This window comes from Boeremia exigua, assembly GCF_020726555.1.
Source record: "Boeremia exigua strain MPI-SDFR-AT-0100 chromosome Unknown C7974scaffold_2, whole genome shotgun sequence".
NCBI lineage: Eukaryota > Fungi > Ascomycota > Dothideomycetes > Pleosporales > Didymellaceae > Boeremia > Boeremia exigua.
In genome coordinates, this window is record NW_025763519.1 from 1,700,435 (window position 1) to 1,720,197 (window position 19,763).

Consider the following 19,763-nt stretch of genomic DNA (forward strand, 5'->3'; position numbering starts at 1 on the left):
GTCCGTACACTATTTCTGTCAATAGTTTGCTTTGTGTAGTGATCACTACCATCAATCAGCTGTACAAGATGCTCACCTCGTGACAGCGTGTCAGTATGGCGACAGATCGTCGTACCACCGCAGATGTACCTACACCTATCTCATACTTGCAAGCACACTAGAAAAGCTTATCATACCTCAAGCGTTGCCGTGACCAGTAACCAGTATCTCATCGATCAGCAAGGGCACCGCGGAGCAATGAACAGAAGCGGTAATCTGCGAAGTGAGATGCGTAGCCATGGCGTACACATACGTCAGCACACATACCCCACACAGCATCTTGAGGCATCGAATCCTTCGGACGTCGATGCATGCAATGCTTGGAGACGATCACGAAATCTGCTGGTGTTGTAGAAGGAAGTACCCGCACCGTCGCGATCACAGCGTACCTGCCCCACTAAGGACATCACGCTGCATAAATTATCCAAGATAAGCAATTCATCTGCTATCAAGCAGCAGTGTCATCAGGGTCGAAATCCCACATATCTTGGCAATACGCTTCGGCGTTATAGATTATTGAGCGATGTTCGTTCTCGTGTTGCCCACGCCCCAATGACATGGGAGGCGCGACCGTATCAACAACCGTACATCGGTAACAGGATAAGCAAGCTCTGCGACTCGCGCGAAACACGAAGGCCCTGTGCTGAAGGACGGATCATCACCATGATGATTAACGCCCGAGCCGTTTGCAGATGCACCGCGAAGCATGGATGATGAGACGATGGCAAGGATACGTCATTTGATATCGCTCGGACTCAAATGGGGCCGCCCAACCTCCTCTAAGCAATGACAGCTGCGATACGGAGGCCCGCGGAGCGAGCAACGCCGTTGAAGGAAGAAAACGCCCGAGCGAACAGTGCCACGACAGATGTCAACGTCAGATGAGGATGCACGTCGCGAGCTGACATCATGTGGATAAGCTTCGTGCGCACTCTCAAGCTTCCAGCAGGCCAGAGCTCGAACAGCATCAGTTTCTCTGACAAAGACATCTCCATGCGCGATTGCTCACCTGATGATCACGGAATCACAGACTTCAATGAATGCGCCTGCCCAGCCGCGACTCCATGTCCTAATTCCCGTGCCAAACCCACAAGCTCATCCACTCGCAGCTAATCCTGCACTCACCAACCACCAGCCGCAGCTACCCCACGATGCAAGATGCACCAAGCGTGCGCGCTACTGCATGCACGTCTCCAAGCCCTACGGGCAGCAATTGGCCAATCACATCCATGTAGCTCGCTATCTTTTCCGCTCTCTCGAGCTGAAATTCGCAAACTTAAAGCTCTACCCACGGCTGGACGCTGATAGACGCACGCCGCCGAGCGGCTGCGATAGCAATTGGCTTCGCATCGTGCAGCAGAACCGTCGCATCGCGTGTTGAGCCATCAGTCACATCCAGAGCACTGGGAGCATGGAGGGGGCAGGATTGGCTGCGAGGAAAGTGCATGCTGATCTACCCCGCTTGGGGGCGTTGGCAGCTTCAATCCCCCCAGAGCTGCTGCAGACGGCAATCTGCAACGCTGTGAGCTGCGACTGCGGTCGACCAACCACCAACAGCGGGTGGTGTCGATAACTAACCCTGCCTCGAAACCGTAGCTCGAGGCGCACTTTGATACACTTTGCAGACTCGCTTAGGCATTGAGGAGGTGCTTGGCTTGCCATCAGCTATCGTTCCATTTGTCACAGACTCGAATGGTTGATAGGCCGTAAGGCTGAGTGAATATTGCGAGGCTTGTGGAGCAGCAATCTGACACCCGTGAATTCGCCCGATATGCATGTCGTTAACGCCACTAGCCTCTGAAGGGTTTGTGCCATGACGGGACCATACAGTATGGGCGAGGCTCCAATTGACGATTGCAAGGGAACAGTTTAGTCAAGAATAGTGAGAGGAATAGGGCTTTGTAGGAGGAATTGAGAGGCAGTCACAATTGTTCAATGGCAAACAGATGATTTAACTTCGATCGGTATCAATTACTAACAAAGAAATATGCTCTTTGGTATACAGTGAGTAATTAAAAAACGGCGACTGATTATTAACCTCACTAAAGAGGTGGGCTCATCACACCCATGGCCAGTACATAAAACCAACCACATAAGCCGTTCATCTTTCTCATATGCATCCATGCATCGTAATTTACATTTACTCGTCCTCCTCCTCCTCGGCAGCGCGGGCAGCAAGAACGAAGCGCTGTACTCCGTGCTTGTCTGTACCGTGCTCGAGAGACAGCTTGCTGAGGGCAGCAATCATGTTCTCGATGTGAGGGTTCTTCCTGTGGCGGTCCTTGCGGCCGAGCTGGTCGAGCCACGTGATGCGGTTGAGCAGGTAGTAGACAATGGCGATGATGATCGTGACACCGATGGAGTAAGCCCAGATAAGGACAACGGTGACAATATCAACCCAGCCGCGTTCCTGGAACTTGGAGTTGTTCGTAGGAGGGTTAGTCTGGTAGTTCTCGCCAGACATCCATCCGAAGAGGGCGAACAGGGTGGCGAGGACATCTACACCAAGAATGGCAATGACCAGCTGGAACGAGGGGAATGTCTTGCCGCCACGGGTGACGAAAATAAGCCAGTTCTCGGTAAGGGCAACCTCAAGGAAGAGGATGGGCTGGATGTGGCCGAAGTTGACAATGATACCACCGTTGGGCAGGAACAGAGTACCACGGATGATCCAGGTACCGAGAGCAAGGAGCAGACCGAGGACGACGGAGATGAGCCAGATCTTGGGCAACTGCCACTCGACAGGACGCTGCTCAGAGTGAGCGTTGTCGTAAGCAACGGCGACGGTAGCCAAATCAGCGAAGAGGGCAAGGAAGACAATAAGCTCGGCACGGATGGTCTCGTTGAGGATGATCATCGTGGTGACGAGGTAGACTTCCAAGTGCAGGCAGAGCGCGATACGGTACTGGATGTAGGCCTTCATACGCTGGAAAATCTGGCGGGCAATCTTAATGGCGAGGACGATGGTGGAAAGACCGGGGGCAAGGAAGACAATATCGGCGGCGGCCTGAGCAGCCTCGGTGGAACCTTCGACAGCGATACCGCAGTCAGACTTCTTGAGAGAGGGAGCATCGTTGACACCGTCACCAGTCATGGCAGTCAAGTGACCACGCTGCTGGAGCATCTCGACGACCTGGTACTTGTGCTCGGGGAAGACTTCGGCGAAACCGTCAGCACGCTCAACGAGATCGTGCTGAGTGGTACCGGTAAGACCACCGTGGATAAGCTTGGTAGAGTTGTAAACCTTGGTTCCGAGGGCAAGCATCTTGCAGGTCTCCTTGGCGATGGCGATAGCGTCACCAGTCAACATCTTGACGGGAACACCGAGCTGCTGAGCCTCAATGATGGTCTGGGCGGTATCCTCACGAGGGGGGTCGAACATGGACAAGAGACCGAGAAGGATCCAGTCACCGTCGTTCTTCTGGTAAGCGACACCAAGGGAACGGAAACCGCGGCGGGCAAGCTCGGAAGCCTTCTCCTTGTACAGGTTGGCGGTGATCTCGTCGCAGTTGGCAAGGTTGACAATGGCCTTGGGGGCACCCTTGGCGCAGACGTACTTGTCACCACCCATGTGGCAGACGGCGGTGATACGCTTGGAGACGGGGTCGAAGGGAGTGAACTTCTCGGTCCTCCAGCCCATGTTGAGGATCTCACGAGCCTTGGGGTAGCGGCGGATGGTCAGGATGGTAACCTTGTCGATGGGGTCGAGAGACTTCAGGTTGTGGGAAGAGGCGAGAGCGGCAACAGCCATCATCCAGTTGACATCCTGGCCCTCAGCGACGTAGGGCTCACGGAGAGACAGCTGGTTAGCAGTGAGGGTACCGGTCTTGTCAGAGCAGAGAACGTCAACACCAGCGAGGGACTCGATGGCAGTGAGCTTCTGGACGATAGCCTTCTCCTCGGCGAGGTAGGCAGCACCGACAGCGAGGGTGGTGGTTGTGACAACGGGAAGACCGACGGGGACACCGACGATGAACATGATCAGGGCGTAGTGAAGAAGAGTGACGGACTTGTCGGTACCCTCACGGTGGACGGAGATGGGAATGTGACGGAAGAAACCACCAATCCAGGCCAAGAGGATGAAGAACATGACCAAGACGAGGAGCGCTGTACCGATGGAGTTCATGATAGCCTTGAAGTGACCCTGGTCCTGAGCGCCCTGGACGAGCGAAGCAGTGCGACCGACGAAAGAGTGCTTAGCAGTGGCGATGACGATACCGTAGGCCTTGCCGCGCTTGCAACCAGTGGTGTAGTAAGCGACCTCGCCCATGTACTTGTCGACAGCGAGAGATTCACCGGTGATAGCAGACTGATCGCAGGCAACGAGAGAAACACCCTGAGTGATGGGGTTCTCCTCATCGAACTTCTCCTCATCGATCTCGTCCTCCTTCTCGTCTGGGTCGCCATCGTGGAACTTGTCCTCGGCCTTGAGCTTAAGGTAAAGCTCAAAGTCCTCGGGCTTGTCGTAGTCGCAGATGAGACGAACGTCACCGGGAACAGTGGAACCTTCCTCGACGACGACGATGTCACCGGGGACGAGCTCACGGGCGAGGATGGACTGTTGCTGGTTGTCACGGACGACAGTCGCCTTCATGGCGATGTCACCCTTGAGGGAAGCGACGACATCGGCGGCCTGCTTTTCCTGGTACCAACCGACGATAGCGTTAAGAAGAAGAATACCGCAGATGACACCGAAATCAATCCAATCCTGAAGACCGGCAGCGAGGAGGGCAGCAAGTTCCATGACTAGTTTGCGTTAGTTTGTGCACGGCCAATAAAGTTGTGCAAATTGCATACCGTAGAGAATAGGACCGGTGAAGTAGCCCAAGAACTGCTTCAGGAGGTTGGTCTTCTCCGAAGAGATCTCGTTGAAGCCATAACGCTTGCGACGGTTGTCAGCCTCGCTGGAGGAGAGACCAGTGCGAAGCTCAGTGTTGACGACTGCGTTGTGTTAGCAAATGCGTTGAGAAATATTTTGCACAAAAACGGGATGCGTGCTGGGGTGTGGCGGTGGTGCGACAGCTAATGAGTTCGCACGTGACCAGGGGCCCCACAACAGCTGCAGGAAGCTCCAAGCTCCATGCGGAGTTGGGAAGATCCTAGAGCGCAGTTCGCAGCTGGGCTCCTGGGCCGTCCCAATGCGCCACCAGATACTGGAGTAGTGATGGTCGCCAATGGATGCCACCACGGCAGCCCTTCGCTGCGCGCCGATTGCGATCCAATATATTGAATGTGCAGGAATGAATAATACGTACAGTCGTCAGGGACCTCAGCAGCAAGGTCAGTGGCACCAGAGGCTTTGCCGCCGCCGGATTGCCACCACTTCTTCTTCTTGGGGGCCTCCTCGACCGCGTGGCCAGCAGACCTGGGGTCGCGGTAGAAGAGGATGTACTTCTGCAGAGCAGTGTACTCGTCCATGCCCTCGAACTCGGTCATGGAGACGATGGACTTTTGGCGCTCAGCAGCGGAGCTAGCGCGCCCGCGCTCGACATCTTCGCCGGGTGCCATGGTGATTAAGATATGCTCAGTACAGTGTCGATGGTCGGATTATTAGAGGGTGTATAATTGTCAATCACAGAGAAGGCTCCCAGCGACCAAAGGTAGGGAGGCGTGGAGTTGTCGAGGTCGGGCAGGCTCAGCAGTCGGTAAGAGCGTGCGAGTCCTTCTCTGTAAAGAAAGAGCGAGGGAGGAGGGACAGCAGCAGATTATATCCAAAGCCACTCAGGGAAAAATCTGCTGGCTGGAGCCGTGTCTGCCGATGGCTGGTGATTGGTTTCCTCGATAGCTGTCCAAGGTTGAGGACGCACGTACCAATGCGCCGCTCACAACAAACCAAAAGAGCTACAATAAATCGCGCACACGCTATGTCATTTGCGGCCCGTGCGTCTGGCGATTTGCGGCCTTTCCCCGTTGCAGCGAACGTGTATCCGCGCCCGCCGTCGGCTGCACGAATGCGCCTGGGTGCGGCCAGCATGTGCCGGCGGGATTATGCCTGGCCCTGCCCTACGTACAGGTGCTCATCTCGAGGCCTCGCGATGGTGTGGTGTTCGCTGCAGTTCCATCCCACGGCAAGCGCACTAAGAAGCCCACCCTCGCGTCGCCATCTGGGTCCCAGGAGCATAGCGCGACGCTGAGCGGCAGGAGAAATTAAGCGTGTGGGATAGCACGAGACTGCGTGCAACGCCAGCAGGGATGTTGCTTAATGACGTTGGCAGCAAGCAGCCAGCACCTCCACCATCGCTGCCTCGAACTGCACGACGCCTGGAGCAGTAAGGCGTCTCAGACTGGCATCAGCCTCCACCGCCCGGCCTCCATGCACCAAGCTTCTGCAGCCAAGAGCGCAAGCTTTGGATGCAGGGCTCGACGACGCGCCGCTGGTGGCAGGTCGCTCGCAGGCGCGTCTGATCGCGAGATGCCCCGGCGAGGCATTTTTGACCTTCCGTCGCTGGCTCGCACGAGAGCGCGATTCCGCAGAGCCTCAACGAGGATTCCCCACGCCATGAGCCTTTTTCATCATTTTTGCTTCTAGTGCGCTCGCGGCCCCGTTTTCTGCCTTCCCTACGAGCGCTGGTGTCCCTTGCCAGGGCCGCAGAGCCACGCAGCTAGTGAGAGACGTCGGCCATCCGAGCCTTCTCCAGACCCATCTGCAGCGCAGCGATCAGGCACGCCCAGAGGAGCGGCTGTTTGCATCGCAGGCCTGCGTCCACCCCCGCGCCGGCTGCCAATTCAGAAGCACCGAGACTGCCCGGGCCCGCAGGCGACTGCCCGTCCAGCGCACCTCGCAAGGGCCGCTGATTAGACAATCCGTCGTCGGCCGAATCAGCGTGGCCAGAGTGCCGAGTTGCCTAGGGCAACTGTGCTCCCAATTACACAGGATATTATTGTAATACGACAGCACACCTAGATCTGTCGCAAGCGCGCGCCGTTGCAATGAACACTGGAGACTCATTAAACGCAGCGCCTCCACGTTTGGATAGTCTACAGTTGCGCTGTCCTGGCCGTGTGCGGCCAGCCTGTCCAGGTTTACATTCCAAGGAAGGCATCCCCGATGTGGCAGTCGCCATCACAGGCCACCCCGTCCACGTGACCCCCAATACGCGGCTCCACCAGGTGCGACTGCCGATGCTTCACCGGCTGGCTGATGTGAGCTGCTCACCGCCGTATCTTGCTCGGGAATAATAATTGCGTCTTTTGACAGCTTGAGTGAGTAGTCCTTGTGCCTCGGCGAACCTCCCCTGTCCTGTTCCTGAGACCTGAATCGCTCACCTTTTCCGGTGTCGGACCGTAAACGGTGCTGCCGCACCATGTCCATATCCTGCCTCAGGCGCCGCTCCCGCAACCTGGAGCCTTATGTTTCGACAACTATTGTTTCGATAGCAGATTTTTGTGCGACAGGTTTCACATACTACTTCTTCACTACACAAAGTTTTGAAAGTCACAACGCCAATGCTTTTAGACGAGGGCCCTTGGGATTATTTTGTGCACAGCGACCGGTGGAGCGCCTAACGATAGTCTTTGGGATTGAAGTCCGAGTGCTTCGGATATTGGTCTGTACCCACTGTAGACCACTGCTAACCGTACCGCTCGATCCAACTTCTCCTCAGTTTCTCCGCGACTTGACGCAAGACGAAGCAAGTGCTCTCCCGCCTCTTCTCCAGACTGCGCCTGGAGGCCAAACGTGCACAAAGCTTTGTGTGTCTTGTCATGGACCCTGACAGGCTTCAGACGCACCGTTCGATCCCGCAATCCTTGAACTACGAAAACGACACCCCAACCACCATGATTGTGTTTCACGAACAGCCCGAAGAATTGAGTCGTAGTTGTGTTTGCCTGCAACCTCCGATGTTTCGCCCCCAACCTCTCGTCTAGTCTACCCCAGATGCAAAAACCAACCTCGTCTGAAACAGCGCGAACCGAACACGGATCCCAGACTCGTCTCGAGTCTTCCATGCGAGGATCGATAGCGATCGATATGTTCACCAGTTCCGAGCATTATTGAAACTTGAAATCGAGATATCACTCCATACCTAGTTCTCTGTGCGACCAGCAAGTGTCCGACCCGTAACTATTCACGCAAGAACTCGCTCAACCGAACATGGATCTTACCCTGCACAGCGAACATTCTTTGGTACGCACCGGTTTTCAAACGCCACACGAGGCGTATAATGGTACTGTTGCAGCCAAGCACCCATCTCTGGGCTTGTTGTACCTATGTTGCACTTCCAACATGAACCCGTGAACATTCGCGCATTGAAAAATGTGGTGATCGCACTTGGCGCCGAGATAGCTCCACCCCCATGCTCCAGGATTGCGCAACGAGATCGACACCTCCGTGGCCAAAAGGGCCGGGTTCCACTTCGAAGATTCTCTGCTGCTTCGTGAGTCGCGGCAGAACCACTGCATCTCCAGAATGAGGCTGGAAATCCTGGCTGCAGCTGCAGGTCGTTGAATTTTCACCAAGCTGCATGGTAAGCGCGAACGCACGAAGCGGCTCTGCCTCGTTCCGCGGTTGGACCCGCTCAGGGCGATTTTCGCGCAATCAACTTCGCGTGATATGCGCTAGCGTCCTGCAGGCCGCCTGCGGGCGCTCATTGGTGGCCCTGTCTACTAATCACCACGTAATGAACAATAATCGTCAAGATTGTGCGTGCATTGCATCTTGCTCACGCGGCTCTTGCATTGTGCGCCAGCTTGCACACAGAGCATCTGACTACGACATTCCGCCCGTCGCAGTCAATTGCTCGATGGCGACCCTGCCGAGACGTCCTATAATACCACATGCAGCTATCTAACTGTCATAAGCAATCCATCCTCTGTGCCAAGCAGCTCCACGGACACAGACCCCGAAGCAGATGATGCTTTGTGCAACGCACCTGCTCTTCTCGTCACTTCTCATTAAATCTCCTCTCAGGTAAGGACATTCTGCGTCTCCCCGCCATACGCTACACGGAGTACGATGGCTTCCCGCTACTGCCCAGACGTTTCTGTACGCCCTTACTGCACCTGCAGCAATGCGCCAAGCTATTCCGCCCAGCGATGTCTCGCTTGGGGGAATGCGTCTTTTTTGTGCTCAGCTTGGCAGGCTGTTCCGGCCGTGAGGCAGGCTCCGTGTCTGCGCGAAGCGCCCAGCAAGCCAGATTGTGCGTCTGGTGTGCTCGAGAATGAATTCAACGAATTTGGACCGGAGTGGATTACGGTGCCCCACACTCACCGCCAGAATTACCTTTGGAAAACTCCAGACTGCGGCTAGAGATGCCTTCGAACCGGCGCCGAAAAAGAGCGATGGTAGTTCGCTTCGCTACATACCTGCTTCTTCCGGCTCACCACGAGAGTGGGTTTTGCTGCGAACGACTCGTTACCCCAGGTTGAGCTCAGTGTCAGCAGCACTCCCACGTTCTGTCGATAATCTGACAATCACTTCTTCTCTTTCTACTTGAAACCTTGCAGCTTCTAGGCACAAGAAGCAACTTTTGTACTGTCGATCGCACAGCTACCGTCGCGCAGTTCTCTAGTATTGTCAATCTCTCACATTGCGCACAGGTATCGATCGACGCGGCCAGCCAGTCGCAAACACTCACCTGTAATTGTGGTCGTCAGCGCACCATTGTCCGCAATGTAACAGCAACTTTATTGTCTGGACGCAACGACAGTCGCAATCACCACATTAGTCGCTGCCGTGTGTCAAGATTACGAAGATGCGTTGTCTGTTAGCACACCCACAAAGTGGAGACGCAACGCTTTGATAGTATTCAGAACATTGCTGGATGAGAAGCGCAACCAAGTTCATAGCTACGTTGAAGGACAGTTTTCAGGCCTTCCGAAGGAATTCCGGCCGAGGCAAGTCACAGCATCGAGCTCAAGCGACAGACCATCCAGGCTCTTGCACACGAGAATAAGTGGCAATTGAGGATTCGGCTTACTATGTCTTGCTCACCGCAACGTGGGATTCGTAAGAATTAGCAGGCAGCGGTGTCAGCGAGGAGTAAGCTTGAATTGACCGCTGTTTTTGACTGTTGTTGCATAGTCGTTTTGACAATCACACAATCTTGCGTTAAAGAACCAAGAACCTCATCAAAATGCAAGAAACATTGCAACTCTTGAATTGTTCTTGAATTGTTGAGCCTGGCCGAGGTCCACCAAGCGCTCCCTTAACAGGCTTCTGGGGCGTCTGTTGATAGCGAGTGCTGAGCACAAAGCGGACTGTGCGATAGTCGCATAGACGCCCTGCAAGCCATCACGAGGACTTGCGGGGTTTCACGTATAGTCTCTACGTCTGCGCGAGCGAGCGTGGTCAGATCACGCTGTGGAAAACAGCTGAAGTTCTAGATGAGCCAGTTGCGATGTTTTAATAAGCTCGGGTTTGGAGAGCGTGATCGAAGAGTGTATGTCTCGTGAGATGTTGTCGGTAAGGATCTTCAGGTCGACATGCACGGCGTGATGACGAGTACGCAGGAGTCTAAAGCAATGTGGTTAAGTTTGACAAACCTGATAGGTGCATGTCTTGCGATCTTTGGGTGTATGCATATAGCTACTGCAGCAGCAGAGGCGAAGTGTCGAGGCGAATGGGCAGTACTACCGACGGGGTCTTGCGTTCTAGCACTTACTCTCTCCTTCCCAGATGGTACAGTGGAAACGAATTGAGGGTGCAGTGAGGTGGTGCTGGAGAAAGATACTATCTGGAACATAAAGGATAGAGCAGTGCGCTGTGTACACATTAGGTATCACTTCGCTTGGACAAAACTCTAGCAGTATCTCCTCACCTTGGTTGAAGCATTTGCGGTATTCTGATTCATTGCGATATTTACGACGCAGAATAGCCGGTTTAATCGGTGGTGGTACTAATGTACTGTTGTGCCTCAAGCCAAACATCAAATTAATTCATCCACTTTTTTGTGAACCTGTCCTCTTCTCACTGTCACGTCGAGTCATCTCTGTCCGTCTTCACGTAAATATACACTACAGAGCTCATAGAAATGACGTTGTGTGTACAACACCATCCCATGTCGAAGGATAGGTCATCCATCGAAGTAGAACTTTAGTGTATGTTTATCAACGATGTGTGGCATTCCATCCTGATCTCAAGTACACACTTCTGCTATAGAATATCCGGGCGGTTAACTTCATGAGCCAAAAAAATCCTAGCGAAGCATGAACATGTCCGTAAATTGTGACACAACAACCGCTACAACCATAGGACAAACAGTATAAAGCTGACGAGCACCCTAGTAATATAGGGCAAGTTGTGGTCCGGCTGGCTAGCTATTATGTTATTACACTGCAGGCGACGGGTTGAACACATACAGAAGCCTCTATCACCTCTGGTTTAGGGTTGGACAGCCTACACGTCCTTGCAAGTACCAACGAAATGCCGGTATCCCAGTAACGGAGGAATTCAGACGACGGAAGACTGGTTCATACAACATTGTCTAGATATCTCTGACCAGTACCAACAGAGCAGACATGTCAAAACACACGCACTACCAGACCAACGAGAAGCACGCAAACCCACCCGCGACAAGCTACCCAACACCCAAAACGAGCACACCCGCAGTATAGGTATGTAGCTCCGCCGTGCAAGACCCCAGACGCATACCACGTGAGCACCGTCTCCACACACAGCCACTTCCCAGTCCAGCACGCTTCGAACCCGCGTGCCGACGACAAACAGAGATACCACAACGGCGACAGCAGAGCCGAGCAGCGTTTCCAGCAGCGCAGAGTATTGACCGTGACCGCACAGGCCTACGGCTGTGTAGTCTGTAGTGTGGGCGTAAGTCGTATTGTAGCCGTATCGCAGCCGTATCCATACCGTACCCGCGGCCGTATCCACACCGTACCCTAGCCCTCTCCTCCCGCAGTGCGCCAGTCCCACCTAGACAGCCAGTACCAGGCGCGATACCTGCGGCGGCGTTTCCCAGCATTCTCCTCTGTAGTCGAGACGGTAGAAGCGATGTGTATGGCTAGTAGGTGTATCACGTGTATACTAGTGTTTTGCTTCTGTGTTTAGATCACGGTGATAATCCTACCTTGCTGTTTGAATTTTTGTAGTAGGAAAGCATGTCTTGCTTGAATGGGTTGATGCGTACTGTAGGTCTAGATCTCGACCTCCACGCCGGGAGCGTAGCTACGGCAGGCCTTATGCTTATGGGAAGAAGCGTAATGCGAGACTATGATGTCTCTCGGTGGGGATAGAGGGGGTGAGGGGATTCGAGTCGTCTTGGGCGCCGGGAAGAGGACAAGGGCATGCACAGGAAGCATGTTTGTGTGGCATCAAGCAAGGCAAGACTGTGTCGAGTGCAAGGCAAGTAAGACATGGGATTGAAGCGTGACATAGCCAGCGCCGCCGAGGCAACCCGGAACGCCAGACGATGCAAAGACAAACATATATCATACACCCCCGATTCGAGCCGTTGGCTTCTCAGCCGCGGTGCTCCCGCCCCCAGCCCTGCAGGCCCCTCAAGCCCTCGACCCCAAACGCCTGGCTCGGACTCGTGTACCCGGTGCGCCCCTCTCTCCTCTCCGCCGCACCGGCCTCCCCGTTCATCCGCCCGAGGACGTCCATAGCCGTCTTCGCGCGCTCTCTAACATCGAGATCGGGATCGCGCGTCAGCTCGCTGACCTTGGCTTCGAAGCCCGTGTCTCTGAGGACGCGCGCTCGCTCGCGGGTTGGGCCCTCTTCGGTGTGGTCCTCGACCCACACGAGGTTGATGACCATCCAGGCACAGCCGAGGCGCACGTCGCGCACAGGGTGCGAGAAGAGCGGGAGCAGGTGCCGCATTAGGCTTGTTTGGGAGAGGAGGAGCGAGCGGTGGTGTGGACGGCCGTTGGCGAGGTGCACGAAGATGAAGACGGCGGCTTTGAGGATTTCGGGGGAGTGGTAGAGAGCCCAGTTTGTCTGGGCTGAGGGGGAGGAGGGGAAGGGCGGGCGTTGTTGGGTTGTGCCGGGCCAGTATGACGGGACTGGGGTGTCTGATTGAGGCTGGGGCTGCGACCATGTAGTGGTCTTGGGTCGGATTTTGGAGTCGAGCATTTCGAAGAAGCGGCTATGGCCGTAGGTCTTCAGGAGGTGATCGATCATCTCGCCAGACTGCTTCTCCTCAGAGCAGAAGTTGCGAATGAAATCGAGAGACTGCATTTGGATTGCTTGGTCTTCGCGTTCCAGCTTGATTCGCGGATCTAGTTCATCAATCCGGATCTGCTGCAAGCGATCGCGGATGTTTGTTGCGCTCGTGTAGCGCGACCCAGGCCCCTGATGTCGCCGCATTGATGGGATGTTGTCGGTCATTGTATCCTCATCGTCGTCTGAAGAGGGCTCGTCATCCACATCCATGTGTGGCTCGTCCACGGCATTCAAGAGGTCTACCTGCTCACCGGCAGCATTCGGTGTGCCCATCGCTGGCTTGGTAGGTTCCCCGCTGAGTGTCTGCATGAGAAACCCAACGCCCAGCTCGTCCAGACACTGTATCTTCATAGCGACAGGAATGCCGAGACAAAGGTGCTTCAGAGCCCACAGACTTCCATACCGAAGATCGAAGTTGGCTGATCGGCAGTGTTCGCAGAGCGTCTTCATGATACCAGCCTCGATGATCTCCTATTGACGGGTCAATATCATGCACAGCCAGAGAAAACAACACACTTACAGTACGCATGGGTGACACCTCTAAGACTAAATTCGTAATCACCTCTGTCGCCGCAATCTGCACCTTAACACTCTGATGTTTTAGCAACTCGAAAACCGGATTCGCAATCCCGTGATCAATCAGACTTGTCCTGAGCACACTGACCGACCTCGACAGCGATCTTGTGATATTGCAGGCCGCCCTGAGAACCGCATCCGGGTTGCCATCTTTCTCACTCGACTCCGAGTACGGCACCAACGACTCGATGATATGTGTCGCAGCGCCCATCTCGATGACGAGTTTGCGATACGTATCCTGATCGCCAGCTATCGCCGCCAGCGCCAACAGTGCGCTTTCTCGGACCCGGTATGCATGCAGGACGTCTGCGCTGAGACCCGATCTTCCCAGCGTAGAAGACTCGGGGTCGATATCTTGGCCCTTGACCTCGAGCGACGCCGATCTTGGCTGCCAGAGAGGCTTCGCGTTTGTTGTTGCTCGCTCGAAGGACTTCTTCAGGATCTGCACGAGGGTAGGCATGATCCGCGCATCCACCGCGGCGGTCTGGAGCGTCTTGTTCCCTGTAATGAGCTCGGCTAGAACGAGCGGCGAGCGCTCAAGAACGAAGCGCATCTCGTCTCTCGCCGCAGGACTGAGCGTGTGTGCCTTCTTGGCGTGCTCAGCTGACTCCTCGACCATCTTGACGACCAGCGGTATGACGAGGTAAGAGAAATGTCTTTCCCTGGTCGTCCTCGAAGGGTCGTTGAGCGGCCATTTCTCGCCAAACTTCTTCAGCAGCGCCAGAAGATAGCACGCAGACAGGCGCTCTGCTCCCTCTCCGCGCCTTGCTACGTACATAAGCCATATGAACAGCGGCGACTCAGACTCGTCTGTGATGATGCTACGGCTGGAGCTTTGCTGCAGCGACTCCATGCTAGGGAGCCGCGCATAGCTCTCTCCGCTCACTGCTGTGTAGGAGCCGAGCGCTGGCCACGACTTGGTGTACGGATCGGTCTTGCTCGTTATGGTTTGCACGCGGGGTATCAGCTTGTCCCATGACGACTGTGCGAAGGCGGTTTGTGCGTCGTATGCGGCCGAGGTGCGCTCCTTCGGCCAGCCGAAGAGTTGTTGTATGGGCTGCGAATAGAGGAAGCGGGCCGTGTAGAAGTGTGAGCCTTTGATGATAGCGGCGATCGCCTCCATGATCTCGGACAGAAACCTTAGAGGGACCTGTTCACGCTGCAGGTGTATCGCCCCGGACTGAGGAAGCAGCTCGTCGGCGGCCGCAATGCTCGCCAGTTTACTGGCCAACAAGTCCAGTATGCCGGCATCGACCAGCATCTTCTTGTGCACATCCTCCACGCATGTCTTCTTCAGGAGCTGTATCGCCAGCAGGATCTGCTGGTTGGTCTTGGACGGACCGGCTGTCTGCGCCAGTATCTCCGCGATGTTGTCCACCACTGCGCGCGTGTACATCTGGTCGCGCACGAGCGCCGCCAGACTCTGGCCATTCGCATCCAGCCCCGGCTTCTCCTGCGCAACGGCATCGGCAATCTGGTTGAGCGTCATGAGAGTGGTCGTGAGGAGTCTCGTCGGCGTGTCGGTCAGGCGCAGCGTCTCGAGCAGCGGAGGCAGGACACAGCCAGCCAGCAACGGCGCCGTGAAGGCAGGGCCACCTGTACACCTCAGATCAGCGACGCGGTCCCCAACCGGACCTGTGCGGGCGTGGCGTGCTCACCGTTCGCCAGACTGCCGACGACAAGCGTGGCCTGGAATCGCAGCTCGTCTTCGCGCGTCCAGTCGTCGCGGCCCGGCCGTGTGCGCGACGGCGGCGCAGATCCATTGCTCGTTTCCTGCGCGGTGCCGTTGCTGTGTCGCTTCTTCCCTCCTCTCCGCGCGCCCTCCTTCAGCAGCCCGGCAAGCGGCCGGATGACGCCATGTGTGACAGCCAGCTCCTTCCTCTGCTCGTGCCCGACAATCTCATTCTTGAGGTTTCGCAGGGCGACCACCTGCGCCTCGGGGGTCGTTGGATTCGAGAGCTCGGCGAGTGCGGACGGAATCGTGGAGCGGCCCATGGTCTGGGATGGCTGCTCTGGGGGCGAGAGCGATGCAGCAGTGCCGAGGATACAGAGACGGGTATTGAGAGGAGGAATTGCGGCAGAGCTCAAAGTTCAAGCGAGGCGGATGGAGGGATGGTCACGAAATTGCGGGGAGATGTCCGCATCCGTGCTGCAGCTCAACGCGACCGGTGAGAGAGCGCAACGGACGGACGGCGACACGGGCAGTGCGCTGTAGGCAGTTCGTTTCGAGGGCTCACAGAAAGTGCCGCGGCTATTGGCAGGCGCGACGGCTGCAGGATGTCGTGTCGCTTCACGACTGACGTGCTGCGCGCCGGGTGGCCGCAGCCATCGCCGCAATGCCTCACACGTCACCCGCACGTGCCATGCGTCTGGGGCTCGACGACCACACCTCAGTCAGATACAGCATCGAGTGTGGAGCCTTGAAAGACGCTATAGAGTAAGCCATACATTCAGAGCACATGTCTAGGCGAACGTAATGTGACTGTCACCGCATCTCATCACCACTCCTTCCATTCCGACGTGCAATGCCTCACGAATCGCTCTCCCTTTCCTTGCCGCCTTCCGTGAGAATCACCACGCTCACACACGCCGCATACGCTTCCCTAATCGCACAAGCCATGCACGTCTCCTTGACGTTCGCCACGATTGCACTGAATCCGTGATGCGCGCACCACGCTCTGGCGAATACCTCGTTGTCGCTCACACCCAGCGCCTCGATAGCCAGAACCTGGCTGACTTGCTCGTGCGCAGACACTGCTTTCTCCAGGGCCATCTTCTTGGGTGAAGAGCGCGGACTGTGCCGGTTGATGCGCCCGCTTTTCATGTGCCAGTCGTGCAGGTCGACGAGGCCGTCGTCGATTTTCATCGCTCTGTAGGCGAAGTCGTAGAAGAGGACTGACAGTGTCAGTATGCACAGGCAAGCCAGGGCAGGAAGAAACCGTACCGTGTGGACCCTGATGGCAGGGGAAAGCGTTGATGAAGCTGACATCGTACTTCAGTCTCAAGGGCCAACTACTCCCGCCACACGCAAAATGTATGGCAACATCGAAGAGCATCGGTGCACCTGGAAGGTTGCGTGTCGAAGAAGGCTGCTCTTTCGCAGGCAAAAACGCAAGTTTCTCCATGCGAATGAGGTCCGTCACATCTTCTGTGTCCGGCATGGGGACTTCGTAGTCGTCCACAGGATATGTGTCGTCGATTGGGCCCAGGGGATTCGATCGCTCTTGCATGGAAAACACATCGGCTTCTGTCAAGCGCGGGTCGGGGGATTCGTATTGCTTGACCTTGACGCATTCAGTGCGCTTGAGGTCTGGGGTATAGATGCAGGGCCCGACCCAGCCAGCGATTTGCTTCACACCTCGCGCGGCACCAAGGACCTTGCCGACGATGCAGGACGCAGACCAGTACGTGTTAGCGCGATACTGAAATCCTGACGCCGGCTGCATGTGTGTGAGATATTTCAGGGCATCGCCCGTGTCGCGGTCGCAGTCTATCAAGCTGTTCATGATCAGCCAAGGTAGAGTCTTCCCCGGCAAGATAATGCCAGAAAACCAAGACATGGCGTCCGCCGAGCGGTCCTCCAGCGCTTTTTCTTTCATGTCTTCCTCGTCCAGAACGTACTCGACCTCGTCCATGTTCGGCCATTTGAGCGTTGCTGCAAAGTGGCGCAAAGCTTCTCTTTGCCTGCTCTTGCTTTTGAGCTGGAAGCTGAATGTACTCTGCTGCTTAGACTCGCGCTTCTTGGTAATAGACATGTTCTCCAGCCAACGCTGTGCGACAGCCAGGTCCCACGCAATGGAAGGATGCAGGTCTTGTATGAGTTTCCGCTTGTACTTGCTGCTGTGCTGTTGACTCTGTATACGCAGGTACAGCTCAACGGAGAGCAGCAGCTGATGGAAGAAGTCTTGCTTCTTGCGTTGATCTGGCGAGTCAAACCACTTGGCTACGACCTGATTTCGGGGGTTCGAGAAGTCGAGCCACTGCGGATTCAGCAGAATATCGACGAGGTCCTGGATCTGCTGTTCGATGCTCATGAACGGGCGGCCGTTGAGCTGTGCAGGGTCTTCGATCAGTGTACTGTAAAGGTAGCGCTGCATATCATCCGGGTTCTGCGAAACCATATGTTAGGTCACGGTTCCAAAGAGCTCCTCAACCCGGAGTAGTAGACTGACATGTTCCTCGAGCCCTCCCTCCAGACTCTGCAGCCGATCCAAGATCTGGAGAAGCCTCATCTGCCTCGGCACGGCCGTGCCAGTGCGCTCGCTCTTCGGCGCGTGGTTCGACGACCTGCTCGCCCAGAAGTTGAGCGTGGTGGTGCCCGCGCTCTTCCCGGCCGCATATGCCAAACACGGCTGCTCGAGAGACAGCCACGGAGCCTGGTTCTCAGACGTGCCCACCAAGTCCAGAGAGATGGCCTTGTACGCGTCGTCCTGAAACGGCACACGGTCGGTCCGGCCCTGGTGCTCGCCAGCCACGACGGCAAAGAAGCGGCTGTAGCCTGGCGGCGCACGGGGAATGGCATCGGCATAGCCCTTGAATATCGGCGTCCCAGCGCATATCAAGTCCTCGGCTTCGTGCGCCTCAAGCGCGTCGTCCGGTCGGTAGCCGCGCGGGGGCCAGTGTCGCGAGGCGCGGAACTCCTCGAGCGGCGTGGGCTGCGAGTAGGACGTTGCGCGGCCCGGCGAGGCAAACGGGCGGTGGTGGAGGGCGTTTGGCTCGCCGCCACTCGACGAGGGCCGGGCCGGGCCTTTGTGCGAGCTCTGGCGGACGATCTTGGTGCGCGTGGCTACGGGCGAGGTGCGTGTCTTGGGCAGCTTGCGGAGCGACAGCTGGTCGAAGCTGTCGGCGAGGCGCGGGTCGGGCTGCTCAGGGAAGGCGTAGGGCAGCGGCGCGTGGGCTGCCTCGGGGTACTGGGCGCCCCATCGGGGGTCGTATGGCTGCTGGCTCAGCTCCCACCTAGCTGCGTTCGATTTCATGTCTTCGGCATAGCAGGAGCGGACGTACTGCGCATGAGCGGCTCTGGGGGGCTGTCAGCGGGTGGTCGCGGCATGCAGTGGACCGCGGCAGAGCAGGAGAGGCTCCGCGAGGCCAGAGACATGCTGAGGGTGCTCGTGGCTTCACCTGCTCTCATGGTGCTCCGATGCGCCGCTGCCGCTGCCGCTGCCGCTGCTTAGCGACGGACTCGCGCCTACCGCAACTTACCACAAGCGTCGATCGGGTCGCCGTGTCGGGTCGAGTGCGCGCTTCCCTCCTAGTGAATACAGCAGCAGAATGCGTGCGGTGGAGTGGAGGAGACGGTCGTGGGCAAATGGTTTCATGTCAGAGGCGTCGTCACTAACCCGGCGCCGACAGCGTCTGCAGTCAGGACAGACGTTGCGCGTGGCATTTCTCGAAGCTGCGGTTCTCGCAGCGAAAGGGAGCGAAAGGGATGCAAAGAAGCCATGGAATGTGGAGTCCAGCCTCACTATTGTGTTGCGGTACGGGCCCGGCCAGCCATCGCGAGCTGCATTGGCTGTTGATGGGCCACGTTGGTCACGCTCGACTGCGTTGGTTGCTTGCCGGTTTGGCAGCACACAGAACAGCACCACTTCGGCAGATCGCAGCATTGATGTCATTGCACTATCTCTATCTACCCAATCGCGCTCTGCCTTGATGCGCACGTCTTCGGTCGCATCTCTCAGCCCCCTGCCGTGTATGCTCACTTTTGTGAGCTAGCCAACGGCCGGCGTCTTCTGCCATGTGCTTGCCCGTCTCCAAACGCCAGTAAATGCTTTTCGCTTGTGTAATGCGTGAGTGCATGATGAAACCAACCGGCATCATGCCACAGTGCCACATACGTGGTACTCTTCCGACGACTGTCGTCGACAACATCCCAACCAAACTCGCTCAGACCGTGGCGTGAGTTGTATCTCCTTCCAAAGAGAGCTTCCTTCGTATAGCGACAGCTGGTCCTGCACCAGCCTGCCAGCATCCTATACGGTAGCCTGCCTCTTTTGCGTAACACAGTGTCATGGTCGCCCTCGGCCGT

The 19,763-nt window shown here is 56.3% G+C and overlaps 3 protein-coding genes across 3 annotated transcripts; all 3 read right to left on the reverse strand.

The window, feature by feature from the left end:
* Nucleotides 1-1,989: 1,989 nt before the first annotated feature.
* C7974DRAFT_385775 (uncharacterized protein) lies at nucleotides 1,990-5,882 on the reverse strand. Its single transcript, XM_046140990.1, has 3 exons — nucleotides 5,295-5,882; nucleotides 4,837-4,980; nucleotides 1,990-4,785 (listed from the first exon to the last, which is right to left on the reverse strand). Exons 1-3 carry the CDS (start codon nucleotides 5,545-5,547, stop codon nucleotides 2,180-2,182), a joined length of 3,003 nt encoding a protein of 1,000 aa, XP_046001605.1. The 5' UTR covers nucleotides 5,548-5,882; the 3' UTR covers nucleotides 1,990-2,179.
* A 6,495-nt stretch (nucleotides 5,883-12,377) lies between these two features.
* C7974DRAFT_105448 (armadillo-type protein) lies at nucleotides 12,378-16,119 on the reverse strand. Its single transcript, XM_046134924.1, has 3 exons — nucleotides 15,394-16,119; nucleotides 13,680-15,331; nucleotides 12,378-13,630 (listed from the first exon to the last, which is right to left on the reverse strand). The coding sequence occupies exons 1-3, from the start codon at nucleotides 15,728-15,730 to the stop codon at nucleotides 12,458-12,460; spliced, it is 3,162 nt and encodes a 1,053-aa protein (XP_046001606.1). The 5' UTR covers nucleotides 15,731-16,119; the 3' UTR covers nucleotides 12,378-12,457.
* On the reverse strand, nucleotides 16,118-19,028 carry C7974DRAFT_105462 (uncharacterized protein). The gene is made up of 4 exons (XM_046134925.1): nucleotides 18,938-19,028; nucleotides 17,908-18,754; nucleotides 16,680-17,844; nucleotides 16,118-16,630 (listed from the first exon to the last, which is right to left on the reverse strand). The coding sequence occupies exons 2-4, from the start codon at nucleotides 18,709-18,711 to the stop codon at nucleotides 16,266-16,268; spliced, it is 2,334 nt and encodes a 777-aa protein (XP_046001607.1). The 5' UTR covers nucleotides 18,712-18,754; nucleotides 18,938-19,028; the 3' UTR covers nucleotides 16,118-16,265.
* Between the last annotated feature and the right edge of the window lie 735 nt (nucleotides 19,029-19,763).

Excerpts from the sequence above, each read along its gene's own strand:
- C7974DRAFT_385775 (XM_046140990.1), bottom strand. The coding sequence starts at position 5,547 with ATGGCACCCGGCGAAGATGTCGAGCGCGGGCGCGCTAGCTCCGCTGCT. Across the intron at positions 4,981-5,294 it reads TGCTGAGGTCCCTGACGACT|TCGTCAACACTGAGCTTCGC; the intron begins GTACGTATTATT and ends AACACAACGCAG. Across the intron at positions 4,786-4,836 it reads CACCGGTCCTATTCTCTACG|TCATGGAACTTGCTGCCCTC; the intron begins GTATGCAATTTG and ends AACGCAAACTAG.
- C7974DRAFT_105462 (XM_046134925.1), bottom strand. The coding sequence starts at position 18,711 with ATGAAATCGAACGCAGCTAGGTGGGAGCTGAGCCAGCAGCCATACGAC. Across the intron at positions 17,845-17,907 it reads AGGGAGGGCTCGAGGAACAT|AACCCGGATGATATGCAGCG; the intron begins GTCAGTCTACTA and ends ATGGTTTCGCAG. Across the intron at positions 16,631-16,679 it reads CTGCCATCAGGGTCCACACG|TCCTCTTCTACGACTTCGCC; the intron begins GTACGGTTTCTT and ends TGACACTGTCAG.
- C7974DRAFT_105448 (XM_046134924.1), bottom strand. The coding sequence starts at position 15,730 with ATGGGCCGCTCCACGATTCCGTCCGCACTCGCCGAGCTCTCGAATCCA. Across the intron at positions 15,332-15,393 it reads CGTCGGCAGTCTGGCGAACG|GTGGCCCTGCCTTCACGGCG; the intron begins GTGAGCACGCCA and ends TGAGGTGTACAG. Across the intron at positions 13,631-13,679 it reads AGGTGTCACCCATGCGTACT|GAGATCATCGAGGCTGGTAT; the intron begins GTAAGTGTGTTG and ends ACCCGTCAATAG.